Here is a 17,489-nt window from a genome sequence, read left to right as displayed (position 1 = left end):
TTTTTTTTTTAAGAAATCACTATTAGCAGCTTTATTTAGGCAGAATGTACAGACCATACACTTCGCCAGTTTAAAAGTACACTTCACTGATTTTTAGTCTATTTACAGAGTTGTGTGGCTATCGATACAACTTAATTAGAATGTTTCTATTATGCTAAAAAGAAAATCATCCCATTTCTAGTTCCTCCTCTCTCCCAGTCCCAGTCCTAGGCAATCATCAATCTATGTTCTGTCTCTACATATCTGCCTTTCTGAGCCTTTCATATAGATAGGATTCGTGTCTGATTTCTACTGTTAGCATAGTTTTTGAGTTTCATCTGTTACAGCATGTATCAATATTTTCTTTCCATTTTTATTGCTAAATAGAACTCCATTGTATGAATGACCTACATCTTGTTTATCCAGTCACCAGTTGATGGCCATTTAGGTTGTTTCTAGTTTTTGGCTGTTGAGAATAATGCTGCCTGAACATTTACAGACAATCTCTGTGTGGACATACATTTTCATTTCTCTGAGTAGATCCCTAGGAGTGTAGTTGCTGGGTCATATGGTAACTCCAATATTTTGAGAAATTCTAAACTTCTTTCTTAGCATATTATTTTGTACTGAAGAGCAATTAATTTAATTTTATAATTTTACTTGCTACCAATCTACGCAGATTTCTGAGATCGCTAAAACACTTTGCTTTGAAAGCCAAGTTCCATCCTGAGATCAAATCTTGCATTATTTCCCTTCTACTGAAGAAACAAGCAAATCCTCTTAGAATAACATGCACACACTCAGAAAGCCCCAGGATATTTAGTGTATTAGTGGATACGTTAGTTTTTCTCCAGTAAATCTCCCCAACATAGGATGAATTTTCAGAAACACAAATGTGAAATCACCAATGTTTCCCTTCAGTTGAATTATTTTTTCTTTTTAATACTATAAAGTTTTCAATACTTAAATTTTATAAATGATAGTTACTTACTACTACCCTCACAAATTATCCATATCATGCACTTACCACCCAGGCTTACTGGCTAAATTATAGAAACCTTGAAAGCAAGAACCCTTAGTTTTATATCCACAGAAACGAAGTGGAGTATACAGCCTATTTTAGGTACTAAATGTTTGTTAAATAAACGGACATTCTATTTGTTCCATAAAAGAATCATGGTTCACTCAAAGGCAACCCGTAAATTTAAGTTAGTAAATATGCACATAAAATCCCAGAGGTCATGCTTAATATAGTCAGATTAGTCCTAGATATTATTATTTTTTTTCCCTAGACTTTTTTTTTTCTATCCCTTTCCCTAATTCTCTTCCCCACTCTAAATGCGTTTTTCCTCCCAGAGGTCCAAGCCTAGGAATGCAGATGTGTTTTATTATTTTATTTGGTTCAAGAAGGTCCAAGTGAGGCCATCCATTCATAACTGTGTACACAATACACAATCAAGAGCTGTGTGGCCACTGAGCTTGGTCTTACCTGAGGACAGAATTCTGTAGCCCTCTCCTCTGGGAAGTAGTCTTACACCGTTTTTCGTCCACTGAATGGTGGGAAATGGAACTCCGGAAGCAGTGCAGGTAATCACTGTGGGGGCGTGTTTTGTTACGAGGAGGTCTGTCGGCTCATCGGCTATGGAAGGTGGAACTAAAACAAAACGAACAAAAAGGAAACCACGTGCTTCCAAGCTATAGATTTCCAAAGCTTTATTGTACATCGTTCTCCTTCCATACTGAAAATGAATGTTTGGTAAGTGGAAAAGGAAGCCCACTTGTGAAGCAGTGGAGTGATGAAATGCTATCATTATAAAAATTTCAGACTACATGATAAGCCCGTTCTACCTTGGACAGTGAGATCCACAGTTCTCTTATCCTCTCCAGCATCATTTGTCACAGTGCACTCATAGGTTGCAGTGTCATCCACAGAAGGGGAAATAATTACTAGTGAACCTGATGAAAGGAGCCTAGAAGAGAGATTTCAAAGCAATGAGGTGCTGCTATACATCACTTCTCATAAATGTTTCCAGTCGGCTCAACGTGGTACCATGCTGTGAATTGAGGGAAATGGCATACTTTCCTCATGTTAAAATGAGCATCATTTTATGTATCAGACTTTAAGCTTATACGGCAATGAGTGAAAAGGGCCTCAACCTTGACAGTGGCAGGAGGCAGTGGTGTGGAATGATCGTCTTAAGAGGGAAGCTTGCATATTCTGAATGCTTACAGCATCATCAGCCATGCTCTCCCAGGTGAAATACCGTGAAATGAGCACACTGATAGCAGTCGTTGCTTATTAAGCATTGAACAACATTACTGGCACCATCTCAAATGCGTCACATAAATGATCTCTAAATTTCACAATAACTTTGCAGATTGGTATTTGATTATTTCTATCAATAGATGGGTAAGTACAGGTCTGTTCTTGTACCTTTCTCTACATCACATGTCTCCTTTTATGGGTTGGATACCTCGGCCATGCATGGTACATAGACTAACGAGTCTTTTCTTGAATCAACTCAAAACTAAAGTGGTCTGGATCACTTCAAATATTTAGAAGGTTAAAAAATACATATATATTATTTAAAGTAAAACTAAATAAGAATATCTGTTTTCTTACTTCAAACTGTTCACCAATAGAATAGAAATGATTCGATATAATGGGAACATATTTGACCTGCTTTTTTATTCAAGGGCATCTTGCATTTCCCACATAGTGGATACTTTCAAGTCACTAAATGCCCAATGGTAAAAGATTAAAAGGGTGAGAAAGAGAGAGAAGCAGTAAAATTTAAAGTGAAACACTCCTAGTTTCTTATTTACTCATGTATCAGAATTGATTTTTTTTTATCAAGTTTGGTCTATGAAAATATTTGTTGTTAGTAAAATGGCAAATCTTTTGACAAGATACCTATTACCTTGAGATACAAGATAATGACTCTCATCTAAAGCATCAAAAATTCCTAGCTTTTAAAGGATAGCCTTAAAAAATAATGTTGTAATAAGGGCAATGGTAATAAAGCCAGAAGACTACAAAAATTTGGAGAAATGCTATTCTTCCTCGCTACACACATCGCCAAATACCTACGTTCTATTCCAAGGTATACAATTTGATTTTTATTCTGCAATTAAACTTGCTATTTTTACAGAATAGCTTTTCTTTTATACCAAATTATATTTTTATCTTTTGCCTTTATAAAATTCCAAAAGGTGCTTAAAAAAAAAAAAAAAAAGCAGAATGGAAATCTCATCCTATAGAGCTCACTGACAGTCATCCACAGGGCTTGCTGATAGACAAGTTGTACTTATAATCAGAAAAAAGATTTTAGATTGAAAAATGAATTCTCTATTAAAAAAATAACATGCTCCGTAGATGCTAGCTAATTCTTCATACTTTATAGATTTGCTATTCCCATGGATAGAGTTAAAATGTTAATTCTTTTAAAAAGTATGCTTCTCAATAGTGGGTGGGATTTCCCAGTTAAATTACTCCTTACCTGTATGAGTTCTGATTTTGATCCACATTAAGAAGATGCCCGTTTTTTCTCCAGCTGATGGATGGTTTTGGGATCCCAGAAGCCTCACAAGCCAGAGTAGTTTGAACATTTACTGTTACAGTTATGTTGGTAGGACCCAGAGCAATAGATGGAGGAACTAAAATGAAGTCGCCAAGTAAGACAGAAACATATTCAGCAAATAACATGCTATTTGAAGCATCTGTGCCAAACTGAAATTAATCCTTGGTAATTTGCCTATTGTTATGCATACAATAGGGTTCCATGAAGTTACATAGGGCTGTGATGATCCTACTCATAGTGAGTCTTGACTATTCTTAATATAGCGTCATACATCTAAATACCACTGGATAGGAAGGTCCATACGTTGGGACCTCACTGGTTTAGGCTACCAGAGAACATTTGACCAAAAATTCTGGACATTTTTCACAATAAGTATATTTACCATGGACCTGTAAGTCTATTCGCCTGCGATCTGTTCCAGCAGCGTTGGTAGCCATACACAAATATCGCCCACTATCGGTCACGTGTGCAGACTGGATATGAAGGAATCCATTTTCCAGGATGGAATATCTATAAGAAAGATCACAAGTGAAGTCCTCTGAATCAGCCTTTCTGAGGAGGCGCATTTTGACTGAGAGCACTTTAAACGACTCAGTTAAACCCATTTTCAGTCTTTTTTCCTGCTTCAGAAATTTATAACAGCATTGGTGGAAAAAAGGGATATTCTCCAAAGGTGCACAGCAGATGGGCTTGTGATCTTGGCTAGATTATCATCATTATATCTTGGACATAAGCCTTAGGAATTATGCTTTTTAAGCACTTTATTTTGATTCCTTTTTTTTTTTTTTTTTAGGGCTTTACTTGTGGCGAATGGAAGTTCCCAGGCTAGGGGTCAAATCAGAGCACAGCTGCTGGCCTACACCAGAGCCACAGCAACTCAGGATCCGAGCCATGTCTGCGACCTACACCACAGCTCACAGAAATGCCGGATCCTTAACCCACTGAGGGAGGCCAGGGATCAAACCTGCATCCTCATGGATCTTAGTCGATCTTAGTCGGGTTTGTTAACCTCTGAGCTACAAAGGGAACTCCTATTTTAATTCTCATATTAAGATGAAGTGCCTCCTTTTAGAATGACAAGACCCAAAGAATGAGTTGGATCAATGATTTAAAAACCACTATTCCAGTTCTTATAGTCGTCTTCATCCTTCTCCAGAATTGTTACCTTGCGTGATTCCCAGACAGAACAGCTCCATCCTTTCTCCATGTTATTCTTGGGGTTGGCACACCTTCCGCAAAGCATTCCAATACAGTTGACTTATTTAAGTGAATGACAAGACTCTGGGGGCCACTCTTTATGTTTGGAGGAACTACAAGAGATGCATGTGGAAAACTTCATTTATGTCAATGACATAGTCTGAATTAAGACTCCAAGGTGAGGTTTGAGTCAAATGTATGGTTTTACCTACAGCTGATGCAGGCTACTATAAATAAACCTGAGGTTTAATTCCTAAAATCTTACTCAAGATAAGATTTGATTTAAAATTGACTTAAAAATGAAGAGTAGATGGAGAAATGGGATTTTAAGTCCCTGATATAATGTATGAAATCTGCCGTTCTCTGAAAGAAGCTTGAATAGAATAAAAATCAGCTCTAGTATGATGCAAATTAAAGATGATATTTCTTATTTCTCTTTGGCCAAAAAATGGTTAGAGAATGTTAACACTGGAACAACTTCACTTTAAATAAAGACCAGAAAGTGGGCTGTTTTAACAAAGCACATCTGTGATTAATCAAGTCTCAGTGCATGTATCTTATTAATCATTGAGTTCATATGGGAATAGAAAACTTGGATTTTAATTTTAGTGTTAGAGATATCAGCTGTATGGGTCATCCACTATCTTATAAAGTTTCCTATATTAAAACTCCAAAGGGAGTGATTTGGGGGAAAAAAATCTGTATCATATTCCTGAAACTTGGCAAATTTTAGTGTCTAGCTTTTATATTTGAGAAAATAACAGTCCTATGGCAGTTTAGCGCATATATATTCAAACATCAACATCAATAAAGGTGACCAAATAATTGGCCACTTGTCATCCAGAGATTTAGCATATTAACTTCCTCAATGGCTCTGATCTGCATGATGCAAAACATCAGGATATGCTGATAATAATTGGACATATATTATCCTCTAAGACAGGGTAATGGACGTTTAGTTTTTGAAATCAAATTAGTTTGAATATAGCTACAGTACAAAAATCACATGCTATCTTTTTCAAAAGAAATACGATACCCACAAGGATTCATTTAGTACGCTCATAAAAAACGGAAGTGTTATCTCTTTGAATGCCCTTGGCTAAATTTTTAAACTGTGAAACAATGATTAGTTTTTCTTACCATTGACAGTGAGAAGAAATTCTCTTGTCGTCTTTCCTGCAATGTTGCTGGCAACACAGGTATAATTGGCTGTATCACCTAGATCTGCATTATTAATTTGCAAGTATCTCCCTCCAGAAAGGATTCTTACTCGAGGTGTTGCCTGGATTCAGCAAGCAAAATTTATCATTAAAATGTCAGGAAATAAAATATTACTTTACATCATCAGAAGTAACAACAGTGAAGTGTAGTGTGCCTGCCTCCCAGTATCTTTGCTCCCCCCACCATTATCCTGTTATTAAAAACCTTTGGAGGAGTTCCCCTTGTGGTGCAGCGGAAACGAATCCAACTAGTATCCATGAGGATGCAGGTTCAATCCCTGGTCTTGCTCAGTGGGTTAAGGATCCGGCATTCCTGGGAGCTATGGTGTAGGTCATAGGCACAGCTCGTATCCCACATTGCTGTGGCTGTGGTGTAGACCGGCAGCTGTAGCTCTGATTTGACCCCCAGCCTGGGAATTTGCATGTGCCACAGAAGCAGCCCTAAATAAGCAAAACAAACAAAAAAACCCTTTGGAAAGTACTTCTTCTATGAGTGTAGTTAAGGCAAAGGCATAGTCAGTGTCTCCAGCTTTTTATGGTCATGGCCACAAAGAGCCACTCCAGGATGGAGAGGTGACTCAATCTGGGTCTGTCAGACATTCCCGCAGGACACTGCTGGAGCAGTTGGGCAATAAGAGGTATTTTTACTGGAATCAGATGACATAAGCCTGGTGGCAGTCTTATCACCAGGTAGGGACAACCTGCTTTTTTTTCTTTTTTCCTCTAGATAAATCACTTTTTTCTTTTTCTCATTTTTCTTTTTAATTTTTCTGTCTTTTTAGGGCCACACCCATGGCATGTGGAGGTTCCCAGGCTAAGGGTCGAATCAGAGCTATAGCTACCAACCTACACCACAGTCATTGCAACGTGGGATCTGAGCTGCGTCTGTGACCTACACCACAGCTCATGGCAATGCCGGATCCTTAACCCACTGAGCGAGGCCAGGGATCGATCCTGCATTCTCATGGATGTTAGTTGGGTTTGTTAACCGTTGAGCCACAACAGGAACTCTGACAACCTGCTTTTGAATCTGAGACATAAGCAGAGTTGAGATTCAGAGAAAGGACATGGATGCTTGACTACGTGATTAGAGTCTCTGGATACAGTAATGCTTACAGCTTACATTCACCACCAATTACTGTGGTTAATAAATATTTTTTTTCTGTTTAGGTTGTTTTGAGTTTGAATTCTGACAGTTAAAATTGAATGTTCTCTGACCAATGAATTAATTTTGAATAACATATTATCCTGTACCATTTTAAAAATAATAGGGAGTCCCCACTGTGGCTCTGTGGGTTAAGGACTCGATATTGTCTCTGAGAAGATGTGCGTTCAGTCCCTGGCCTTGCTCAGTGAGCTAAGGATCTGGCACTGCCCCAAGCTGCAGCGAAGGTCACAGATGTGGCTAGAATCTGGTGTTGCCCTGGCTGTGTGACATAGGCCAGAGCTGCAGCTCTGATTAGACCCCTGGCCCAGGAACCTATATATGCTACAGGTGTGGCTATGAAAAGAAAAGAAAAATTTTTTAAGTAAATGATTTTAGCTATAAGTATTTGCTAAGCATTTATTTTGTGTCCAGGCATGGGGCCAAGAATTATGAAAACATAGAGACGTATATTGAGATGAAATACTGAAATATAATGAAATCTAATCTCTATTAAGTTCTATTGGGGATTGTACATAAACTTAAAAAAAAATGCCAGATAGCATCAAAGAAAGATATTTTCTGGTTGTGCCTAAATGGAAGTGTGCCTACTTCAGGAAGAGCCCAGATAAGATTTTTCTAGCATATGGGCTCTGTCCCAAATAAATATATATTTCTAATGAAAAAAAGCTGTTCACACTAAGATAAACAGTTCAGGTGCATTTATTTTAAAGTCCATACATTTTCTCTAGGCCTTTTGTTGCTATAGGAGCTATTAGTGATAAACTTTTTACCACTTCTAATAAAAATGAGTGATTTCTTAAACATATATAATTCCTCTAAAATATATTTTACTTTTAATTTTCATATGGGTATAGCAGGATTTCAGAGTTGATTCTCACAGTGTCTTTCTTCCATGAACATCTAAGTCTCCAGTTTTCTCTTGTTCTCGTCCCATTTACTGCCAGTGAATTCTTTCAAATTTGATTTCTTTCTTCGGAGAAAACCTCATTCTCAGCTGATGACACTGCTTTCTACTCCACTGAGAAAATCAAAGCCAGGTGCCTGCAATTCTTCCCTCTCATTCTGTATATAAATGAAACCTTTCTTCCTGTTTTCCCATCTCTGCAGAAAAACGTCAACTCTTCTACCCAAAGCTAATTTCTTTACCTGTCACGGTCCTACTCCTTCCCCACCCAACACTCTGTACCCTGTAAGCTTCTCCTCTCTCCTATATACTCAATCTTTTTCAGTAAATACAAATCTCTTTCATATTTAAAGAATTATTTCCACAATTATTTCCACATCCTCTTCTTTTAACTCCCCCAACAACTATAACCTGTCTTTTGTTTTGATCACGCTATTGAAGAACCATTGTTCAGATCTTTAATCACGTCTATGTATTGCCAACAGCAATGGACACAACTTAATTTGTATCTTAACACAGACTCTGTTAACCACTCCCTCTCTCTTCCTTGGCTTTCAGTACACCCATGTCTCCTACACCTCATCCTGTCTTTCTGAGTCCTTCTTTTTTTTTTTTTTATTATACTACATTTTTATAATTTTTTTATTTTCCCACTGTACAGCAAGGAGGTCAGGTTATCCTTACATGTATACATTACTGAGTCCTTCTTCTCAGTCCCATTCTTCTTCTCGTCTTCCTTTGCTCACCTTTATTTTTTTATTTTGCCTTTTTTTTTTTTTTTTTTTTAAGGGCTGTGGTGCAGCATATGAAGTTCCCAGGCTAGGGGCTGAATCGGAGCTACAGCTGCCGGCCTATGCCACAGCCACAGTAATGTGCAATCCAAGCCACGTCCGTGACCTACATCACAGCTCACAGCAACGTCAGATCCTTAACCCACTGAGTGAGGCCAGGGACTGAACCTGCATCCTCATGTTTAGTAGTCAGACTCGTTTTCGCTGCTGCACCACAATGGGACCTCCCTCACGTTTTAATTGCCGGTGTTGCCTTAGGCTTTTTTCTTGTTTATAGGTCTTCTCATACCGTGTGCTTTTGGTGGACCTCATACAAATCTGTGCCTTCGACAAACACGTTATATCACTGAGGACCATCAAAGATTTTTTTGATGAACTATGGACCTATATTCTTAGTGCTCTTTAGAATCTCCACTTGGAAAATGTATAGGTAATACAAATGCAAAACACCTAAGACGGAACTCATCTTTTTTTTTTTTTTTCCCCCATAACTATCCAATTAACCTTGTGCCTGTACTGACATCATTTGGTCGTATCGGAGATTAGCCTGAATTTCCCCATCATCAATATTCACTCAGTCCCCATCTGAACACCTAAAGGTCTACCCTGAAATGCACATATGGGAGACAAGACTACAGAGGAGAAGTCAGCGCCATGAAGGGCTTTGGGAGCTAAGCTGGGCGGTTTAACCTGAACCCTGACATCTATGGAGAATCATCAAAGGATTTTAGTCAAGGTCGGCTTCAGCCATACCAAGCTACTTGCAGTCCCTCGGACAGCGGCATTCCTTTTCCTGGGAGGCTGTGTACATGCCGACACCTATGGCTCTGTACATGCCGACACCTGTGTTTGGCATTCTCTTCTTTTTCACCCAGCATCTACCCAAAGAACTCATCTTTTCCAAGAGGCTTCTCTGGGCTATTCTTTACCCTTCAGTCTGGGCTACCTGCTTCTCCTCTCTGTTTCCATCAAATTCTATATATACCACTAACATATAATTTATTAGTAGTATCCATTTTCTGATCTTTTTTGGGGGACCATGTATGGCATGTGGAAATTCCTGGGCTAGGGATCAAACCTGAGCCACAGCAGTGACCCAAGCTGCTGCAATGACAATGCCAGATCCTTAACCTGCTCTGCCACAAGGGAAATCCCTAATTTTATAATCTTTTTTTTATTTTTATTTTTTATTTATTTATTTTGTGTGTGTGTGTGTGTGTGTGTGTCTTTTGTCTTTTTGTCTGTTGTTGTTGTTGTTGTTGCTGTTGTTGCTATTTCTTGGGCCGCTCCCGCGGCATATGGAGGTTCCCAGGCTAGGGGTTGAATCGGAGCTGTAGCCTCTGGCCTATGCCAGAGCCACAGCAACGCGGGATCCGAGCCGCGTCTGCGACCTACACCACAGCTCACGGCAACGCCGGATCGTTAACCCACTGAGCAAGGGCAGGGACCGAACCTGCAACCTCATGGTTCCTAGTCGGATTCGTTAACCACTGCGCCACGACAGGAACTCCTAATCTTTTTTTTTAAATAAGGGGCCACACCTGCAGCATATGCAAGTTCCCAGGATAGGGGTAGAGCTGCAGCCACTGTAGAAGCAACGCCAAGTAGTTATGTTGTGAGCCACACGGGAAGTCCAATTTTATAATCTTTGATTAAATTCTATATATTTTCAAATAGTCTATGAGCTTTTTGAGGATCAAGACTATTCTCAGCAGCAATCATAGTGGCTGGTATTATAGTAGGCACACAATATATAGAGAAGCTGAGGCATGTGACTGTTAAATGATATGCATGATGATTTAACATATAAGTAACTCTCAGAATCCAGTCTTTCTATGTTTGGGGATGGGAGAAGGCTGAGTGCATTAGGTACTAGGGACACAGTTTCCTTTAGGCAGAGTATAGCACAATAGGGTATACTAACAGGATGAGGAAGAACAAAGGAGAAAAAAAGGAACTACTAGGATAAGGACACATAGGCATTCAAAGTCAAGGCTTTGAGCGAACCCTAAAAGGCTACTGAGGATCCTTATCTGGGACACTCTACGACAACAGACAGGTATCACCTGAGCATGGGAACCTTTAGAGAGCCAGTAACTGTGTTCTAGGATTCCAGTCCTAGACTCCTGGTGGTGCAAAGATCCTTGGGGTCCAAATAGAAACCAGGGAGGGTCGGTAACATGTTTGCCCTAGGAGCTTGGCAGGAAAGGTCAATGCCGTTCAGACTCTGATGATTTCTTCTCCCTCAGGTAAAGACACAGCTGAGTGTTTCAACCCACAAACTCCAGGAGATACAACCTGAGCCAATTTACAGAGTGTCTGAATCAAAATACCTGTCTTTTGAGTCATAACTAGCTACTAACTACCCCAGCAAAAGCTGAGCAAAGAAGGCTGACGAACGGACTCTGTGCCCACCCCTACAATGTTGAGTAACTAGTGATCTGATGTTGTTTGGTTTTTGTCTACCTAGCAAGGACGCTTTCACTTGATTTTTTTTTCTCAGAATGAATTTGTGGAACTTAAGCAAGATTTACCTGTAACCGTTCTCCATTTTTAAGCCAAGTAATTACAGGTGGAGGCACTGCATCAGATTTGCATTCCAGGGTCACTTGCCTATTCCGTAACACAGTGAAATCCTGGGACTCATCAGTTCCAGCGATATTAGGGGGTACTGGGGGTGAGAACAAATACACCAAAGACTTTTAACAAGATGTAAAATAATCTGGAACATCTTAGGTGCTTAGTAAATGTTGTTTCTGCTGTATAGTAAGCACAAACTTAAAACATTACTCAATTTATAGTGCAATGATTACAAGTAGTAAATTTTTTTTACCTTGCTTGGTATTTTCACATACATTAAGTAATGAAAATCTTCCAATGGCCACATGAATGATAGGATAAGTAATATAACCACATTTTATCACCACTGAACAGGGAAAGAAACTAAGGCACAAAAGAAGGGATTCCCTGTCCAGGTCCACACTTGGTACTAATTTTCTCTGAACATCATATTTTAAAACTACTAAATTAGGGTCTGTCCAACATAATATACAGAAATGCATACATTTTTCTTTATATGCAGAAAGGGGGAGGGGCAAAATAGGGTACGGGATTAAGAGGTACAAACTACTGTATATAAAATAAGAAGCTACAAGGATATAGTGTACGGCAATGGGAAAAGAGTCAATATAGTATAACTTTAGATGGAGTATAATTTATAAAAATACTGAATCAGTGTGGTGTATACCTGAAACTAATATTGTAACTCAGATGTTCTATAATTTAAAAATGTATCTTTTTAATGTGACTCATATACACAATGTACATGTCAATTAATGGCAGGTCTAATTTCCGTGTAGGACTAGTGGGGGCAAGGGAACCCTCCTACATTATACCAGCCCTAAGGTTTGCACTGTCTAGTCCTTTAGGCCATGGGGAGATAAAGATCCTCTCTTATGTTTTTTAAATGTCTCTCTCCATGAAGAGTAATTCCTGTTTCTGTGTCAAAACCGTGTTGGCCATGGTCTAATTAGCCCACCTTTTCTAGGAGACATTTGGCCTTAAGTGTGCATACACACACACACACACACACACACACACACACACATGTGCATGCACATACGGGCACATGCATACACAATCAAGCAAGTGTACTGTGTACTTACAGTAATTTACGAAAGCAATATATATATAGTTAAAGGACTAGGCCAACAGGTATGTACAAAGATATCTGTGACAGTGTGGCTTATATGGGTGAAAATGTAGAAAGGGCCTAAATATCCAGAAATAAGAAATGTATTAGATAAATAAGGACATATTCCTAAAATGAGACATCATGCAATCACTAAAAAGTAATGTTATAAAAATATATTTTTGACATGAAAGTATGTCCATCATACCATCAAGTGAAAAAAAAATTAAATAATATATGCTGCATGATCACATTTCTGTGACAGTATTTTTATGTGAAAGGTCTTTGTGTGTCCAGATTATGAATGATTTTTATTTTCCCTTTTATCCTAATTTATATTCTATTATTTAAAAATTACTGAATATAAATTATTTGTGCAGGAATAAAACAAGTAACTCAAAAATCCATTAAACTATTCCCCAAAAGCCCTTGATCAAATATAAAATCAGATTTGCAAAATACGTATTTCCTAATAAGCATATCTTTACTATGTGCTATATAGCTGCCCTATGTTCCAAACATTATGGCTTCTAATTAGGTATTAGTGTATAACGGACTGCATTCTGCCAACTTTACCATGAACTCTCACTAAATATTCTTTATCATCATCTCCTGCAGGACTGGAGGCCAGACAGGTATATCTTCCTGTATCTTCCACCTATAAAATTTGAATAAATCAATTACATGATGTTAACGTGCTGGTTTTGTTCATAAGACTATCCATTAGAATAAATATTAAAGTCTCACACAAAGCACACTAAGATAGCATAATAATTAAAATTTAATCAACTGTTTTAATATGTGTCCGATTAGCATTCTGACACTGAGCATGGCTTGGCATCTCTGTTACATGTAAATCTATGTATTTGCCATGGATTTAACAGGGTTTCAATATTTGACCTTAGAATGTTTGCATTGTTAGGTACATTAATGATCTCAGAAAGGCAGATATATATAGGACCCAGCGCCATACATGACAGACTAGATACGACTCAGTATTTATTGGAGAAGTTAGTATTTTTGTATTTACATTGTAGACAGAGAAGTTCTATTGGAGTTTTCCTGAAGAAAATATAATACATTAACCAACTAAACAACCAACCAAACAAGTAAATAAAATATCAGGTAATTTATTTTTTATTTTTTTACTTTTTTTTTTAGGGCCGCACTCGCAGCATATGGAGGTTCCCAGGCTACAAGTCCAACTGAAGCTACAGCTGCCAGCCTACACCAGTGCTCACGGCAACGCCGGGTCCTTAACCCACCGAGCAAGGCCCAGGATCAAACCTGCAACCTCACAGTTGATGGGAACTCCTCAAGTAATTTAAATAAAGCACATTAATACCACTTTTTTTTTTTTTTCTTTTAAGGGCTGCACCTGTGGCATATGGATGTTCCCAGGATAGGGGTCGAATTGGAGCTGCAACTGAATTGGAGCTGCAGCTGCCAGCCTGTGCTATAGCAACATAGGATCTGAGCTGCGTCTGTGACTTATGCCACAGCTCACGGCAATGCTGGAACCTGGACCTACTGAACAAGGCCAGTAATTGAATTCACCTCCTCATGGATACCAGTTGGACTCCTTTCCACTGTGCCACAGCGGGAACTCCCAATTAATACCACATTTTCAATATACCTTTAATATGCATGGTGAAACAAAAGAGATATAATATGTAGTTTGGCTGTAAGCAGGACAGGCTGACTGCAAAATCTATAATGTTCCGACTAAAGCCAGGAACATTTCGTTAACAATTCCCATGCATAGCTTCTATTAGAAGTATCAGCCTTCAGTAACATTTGACACTATGTAGACACAGTCCGTGCTTATGTATGTATAAGGTATACCCTGGAAAACAGCTGATCTTACTATTGTCAAAATACGTATTTTGGAAAAGCAGAAAAATTCCGTTTTATTCTATGAACTGAATAGTCCTAGAATATCGGGAATTTAAAAATTTTTACATTCAAAACTGACTTCATAGGTCTTGAAAAAAATTTTTTCTTTTTTTAGTCTTTTTAGGGCCACACCCATGGCATGTGGTGGTTCCCAGGCCAGGGGTGGTATCTGAGCTGTAACTTCTGGCCTGTGCCACCACAGCAATGCCAGATCTGAGCCATGTCTGCAACCTACATCGCAGCTCATGGCAACACCAGATCCTTAACCCACTGAGGGAGGCCAGGGCTCGAACCTGCGTCCTCATGGATACTAGTCAGATTCATTTCCACTGAGCCACGATGGAACTCCTATGAAAAAATTTTGATGGGCTGCAAAAACTCCTTTGAAAAAATTTGAGTAGTATGTTAAGATTAGTAACCTAGAAGAAAAACCTGTATGAACCCTGAACTTACCTGAGCACTAGATATTCGAAAAACCTCTCCTCCTCCAAGCGTTTGCACCTGATCCATCTGTGGAAGGGGCCGTCCATCTTTCATCCAGGTAATTTTAGGAGCAGGGATTCCAGAAGCAATGCAGGTAAATTCAAGTGGATTATTAACAATTACTGTTAGCTCCATAGGTTCTTCAGACCCATTGATATGAGGTGGTTCTATGAAAAAGGAATTCAAAACAACGTAAACTTGCTGTTGGATAACGTACGACAGATTAAAAAAACCTTAAAATTCAAATCAAATATATATTCACATCATATAAATTTATTAGAACAAAGTAACAAAATGATAATTCCTAGATGCTATTATCATTTGTCACTGGCACTACTATAAAAGGGATGGGTCATGTCGGTAATAGATCAAGAAGTACGTGGCAAACCACTGACGGTAATCATAGCTCAGCATTTGGGACTCAGATTCTTAGGGCAGTCTTACTTAACTGTGAAAATTTGAAGACAATAAAAACTAAACCCATTTTGCACTATGTTTTCAAGAGAGCCACTTAAACACAGTACTGTTTTGTACCTCTTACATATCTATTGTTACTACAAAAGCAATGGGCAAATGCTATGGAATTTTGCTATGATCTTTTCCCTGCAGATTTTTTTTTTTTTTTTTTTTTTTTTGGTCTTTTGTCGTTTTACGGCCGCACCCGTGGCATATGGAGGTTCCCAGGCTAGGGGTTAAATCAGAGCTGTTGCTGCTGGCCTATGCCAGAGCCACAGCAACGCTGGATCTGAGCCACGACTGCGACCTATACCACAGCTCACAGCAACCTGGATCCTTAACCCAATGAGTGAGGCCAGGGATTGAACCCGCAACCTCATGATTCCTAGTCGGATTCGTTTCCGCTGCACCACAGTGGGAACTCCTCCCTGCAGAACTTTAATAGGAAACAATGACCAAGCAGAAAAAAAAAAGCAGTTACATTTGGAGTCTATTTCTGCATAAAACACATTTGTTATGTCTGGGCAGAAATAATTTCCTTTTGTGTTATTTATACTCCTAAATTACCTTTCTCAGAGGATGTTAAAGAATCTAAACACTTGGAGGAAACATTACAGTTTCTTTGTCCAAATATTCTTAAGTTTAGGAATCACTTTAAAACAGATTTCCTTACAATGATCATTCACATTTTCTATGAGTATTTCCAGCTATTTCACAAGGCAGCCAAAATAGCTATTGGACAGCTCCAAAGATTAGTTTTGTGTGTGTGTGTGTGTGTGTGTGTTTTATATCAGGCACATAGTTTAGAACAGAGGTTCACAATACATCTGGAACAAAATAGCATGAAATTTTTTCTTTTTCTTTTTTTTTTCTTTTTGGGGCTGTACTTGTGGCATATGAAAGTTTCTAGGCTAGGCATCGAATTGGAGCTGCAGCAGACGGCCTGTGCCACAACCATAGCAACTTGGGATTCAAGCCACATCTGTGATCTACACCACAGCTCACAGCAATGCCAGATCGTTAATCTACTGAGGAGAGTCAGGAATCGAACCCACATGCTCATGGATACCAGTCAGGTTTGTAACCCGTTGTGCCACAGCGGGAACTCTCCAACATCCTGAATTTGAATCCTGGCTCCAACAATTATTATTAGGTTAGAGGTTATAGTAAGTACAGTGCTATTATTTAACTAATAGAATTATGAGGATTCAGTGAGATAATCTATAAATTATACATTTCTTTTGGTTTTCTGAATCTGTTTTATTCAATAATGAAAGGTTTTAACAAAGCTATTACTACTACTAAGTCAACTAGATCTCTTGATGTTATTATTAAAATTTGCCTCCTAAAAATTTGTCCGTATGGTCATTTTCCTAGACGGAAAATGATAATATATTAAATCTGTGCTCCTTTACACATTATAATCTAGAAGTCAGAGTCACTAAATTATTGACCCACATGATCGCTTTTTCACTTTCATCTACCTTATTATGTATTATTGTCAAAATAACATTTTTTTTTTGCATACCTGTGGCATATGGGAGTTCCAAGGCTAGGGGTCTAATTGGAGCTGCAGCTGCCAGCCTACACTACAGCCAAAGCAACACCAGATCTGAGCCGTGTCTGCAGCCTACACCACAGCTCACAGCAATGCTGGATTCTTAACCCACTAAGCGAGGCTAGGGATCCAACCCACATCCTCATGGATACTAGCTGGGTTCGTTACTGCTGAGCCACAATGAGAACTCCAAAATAGCTTTTCTTAAGTGCATTACAGATCGATCTAAGACTTCTTGCTTAAAAGAGGTCAGTGTCTCCAAGTTGTTAACTGAATTAAATTAAAAACTCCTCACCATGGTTTCCAAGGCATCCACAATGCAGCTTCCGTCTATTTTGATAACGTTATCTAATTTAACATAATTTTATGTAAACTCAACTTTAATTAGACTGCTTCTCTCCCTCAACAAGTCCAGTCCTTTCTTGTTCTATGACTTTATTAATGCTGTTCCTTCTACTGGAACAATAGCCCCATCCCCTAACTGAGTATGCTCAGGTCGTATCAAGGTCACTTTAATATAATTAAGTTCATTTGTAAAAACCGTAAATCCCTTCTTCATTCTCTT

General features: G+C 38.6%; 1 protein-coding gene across 5 annotated transcripts in view; it reads right to left on the bottom strand.

Annotated features, from left to right (window-relative positions):
• HMCN1 (hemicentin 1) overlaps nt 1–17,489 on the bottom strand; it is a 491,961-nt gene that overhangs the window by 85,932 nt on the left and 388,540 nt on the right. For 3 of the 5 annotated variants that reach the window (XM_021102640.2, XM_021102638.2, XM_021102639.2), the window contains exons 69-77: nt 14,881–15,077; nt 13,108–13,189; nt 11,375–11,511; nt 5,898–6,039; nt 4,726–4,870; nt 3,943–4,070; nt 3,480–3,636; nt 1,828–1,949; nt 1,469–1,633 (exon numbers count right to left, since the gene is read on the bottom strand). In XM_021102640.2, the coding sequence (XP_020958299.2) occupies nt 1,469–1,633; nt 1,828–1,949; nt 3,480–3,636; nt 3,943–4,070; nt 4,726–4,870; nt 5,898–6,039; nt 11,375–11,511; nt 13,108–13,189; nt 14,881–15,077 (1,275 nt within the window). Of the gene's footprint in view, nt 1–1,468; nt 1,634–1,827; nt 1,950–3,479; nt 3,637–3,942; nt 4,071–4,725; nt 4,871–5,897; nt 6,040–11,374; nt 11,512–13,107; nt 13,190–14,880; nt 15,078–17,489 lie in introns of those variants that run through there. The other 2 variants (XR_014816519.1, XR_014816520.1) reach the window with 2 other exon arrangements.

This window comes from Sus scrofa, chromosome 9, assembly GCF_054392235.1.
Source record: "Sus scrofa isolate SSC_HxYL_T2T_F1_AM1 chromosome 9, Sscrofa_HxYL_maternal_Yorkshire_Landrace_v2.0, whole genome shotgun sequence".
In the NCBI taxonomy this organism is placed as follows: Eukaryota; Metazoa; Chordata; class Mammalia; order Artiodactyla; family Suidae; genus Sus; species Sus scrofa.
The sequence above is the reverse complement of the archived record's forward strand: the minus strand, read 5'-3'. Positions and strand labels throughout refer to the sequence as shown.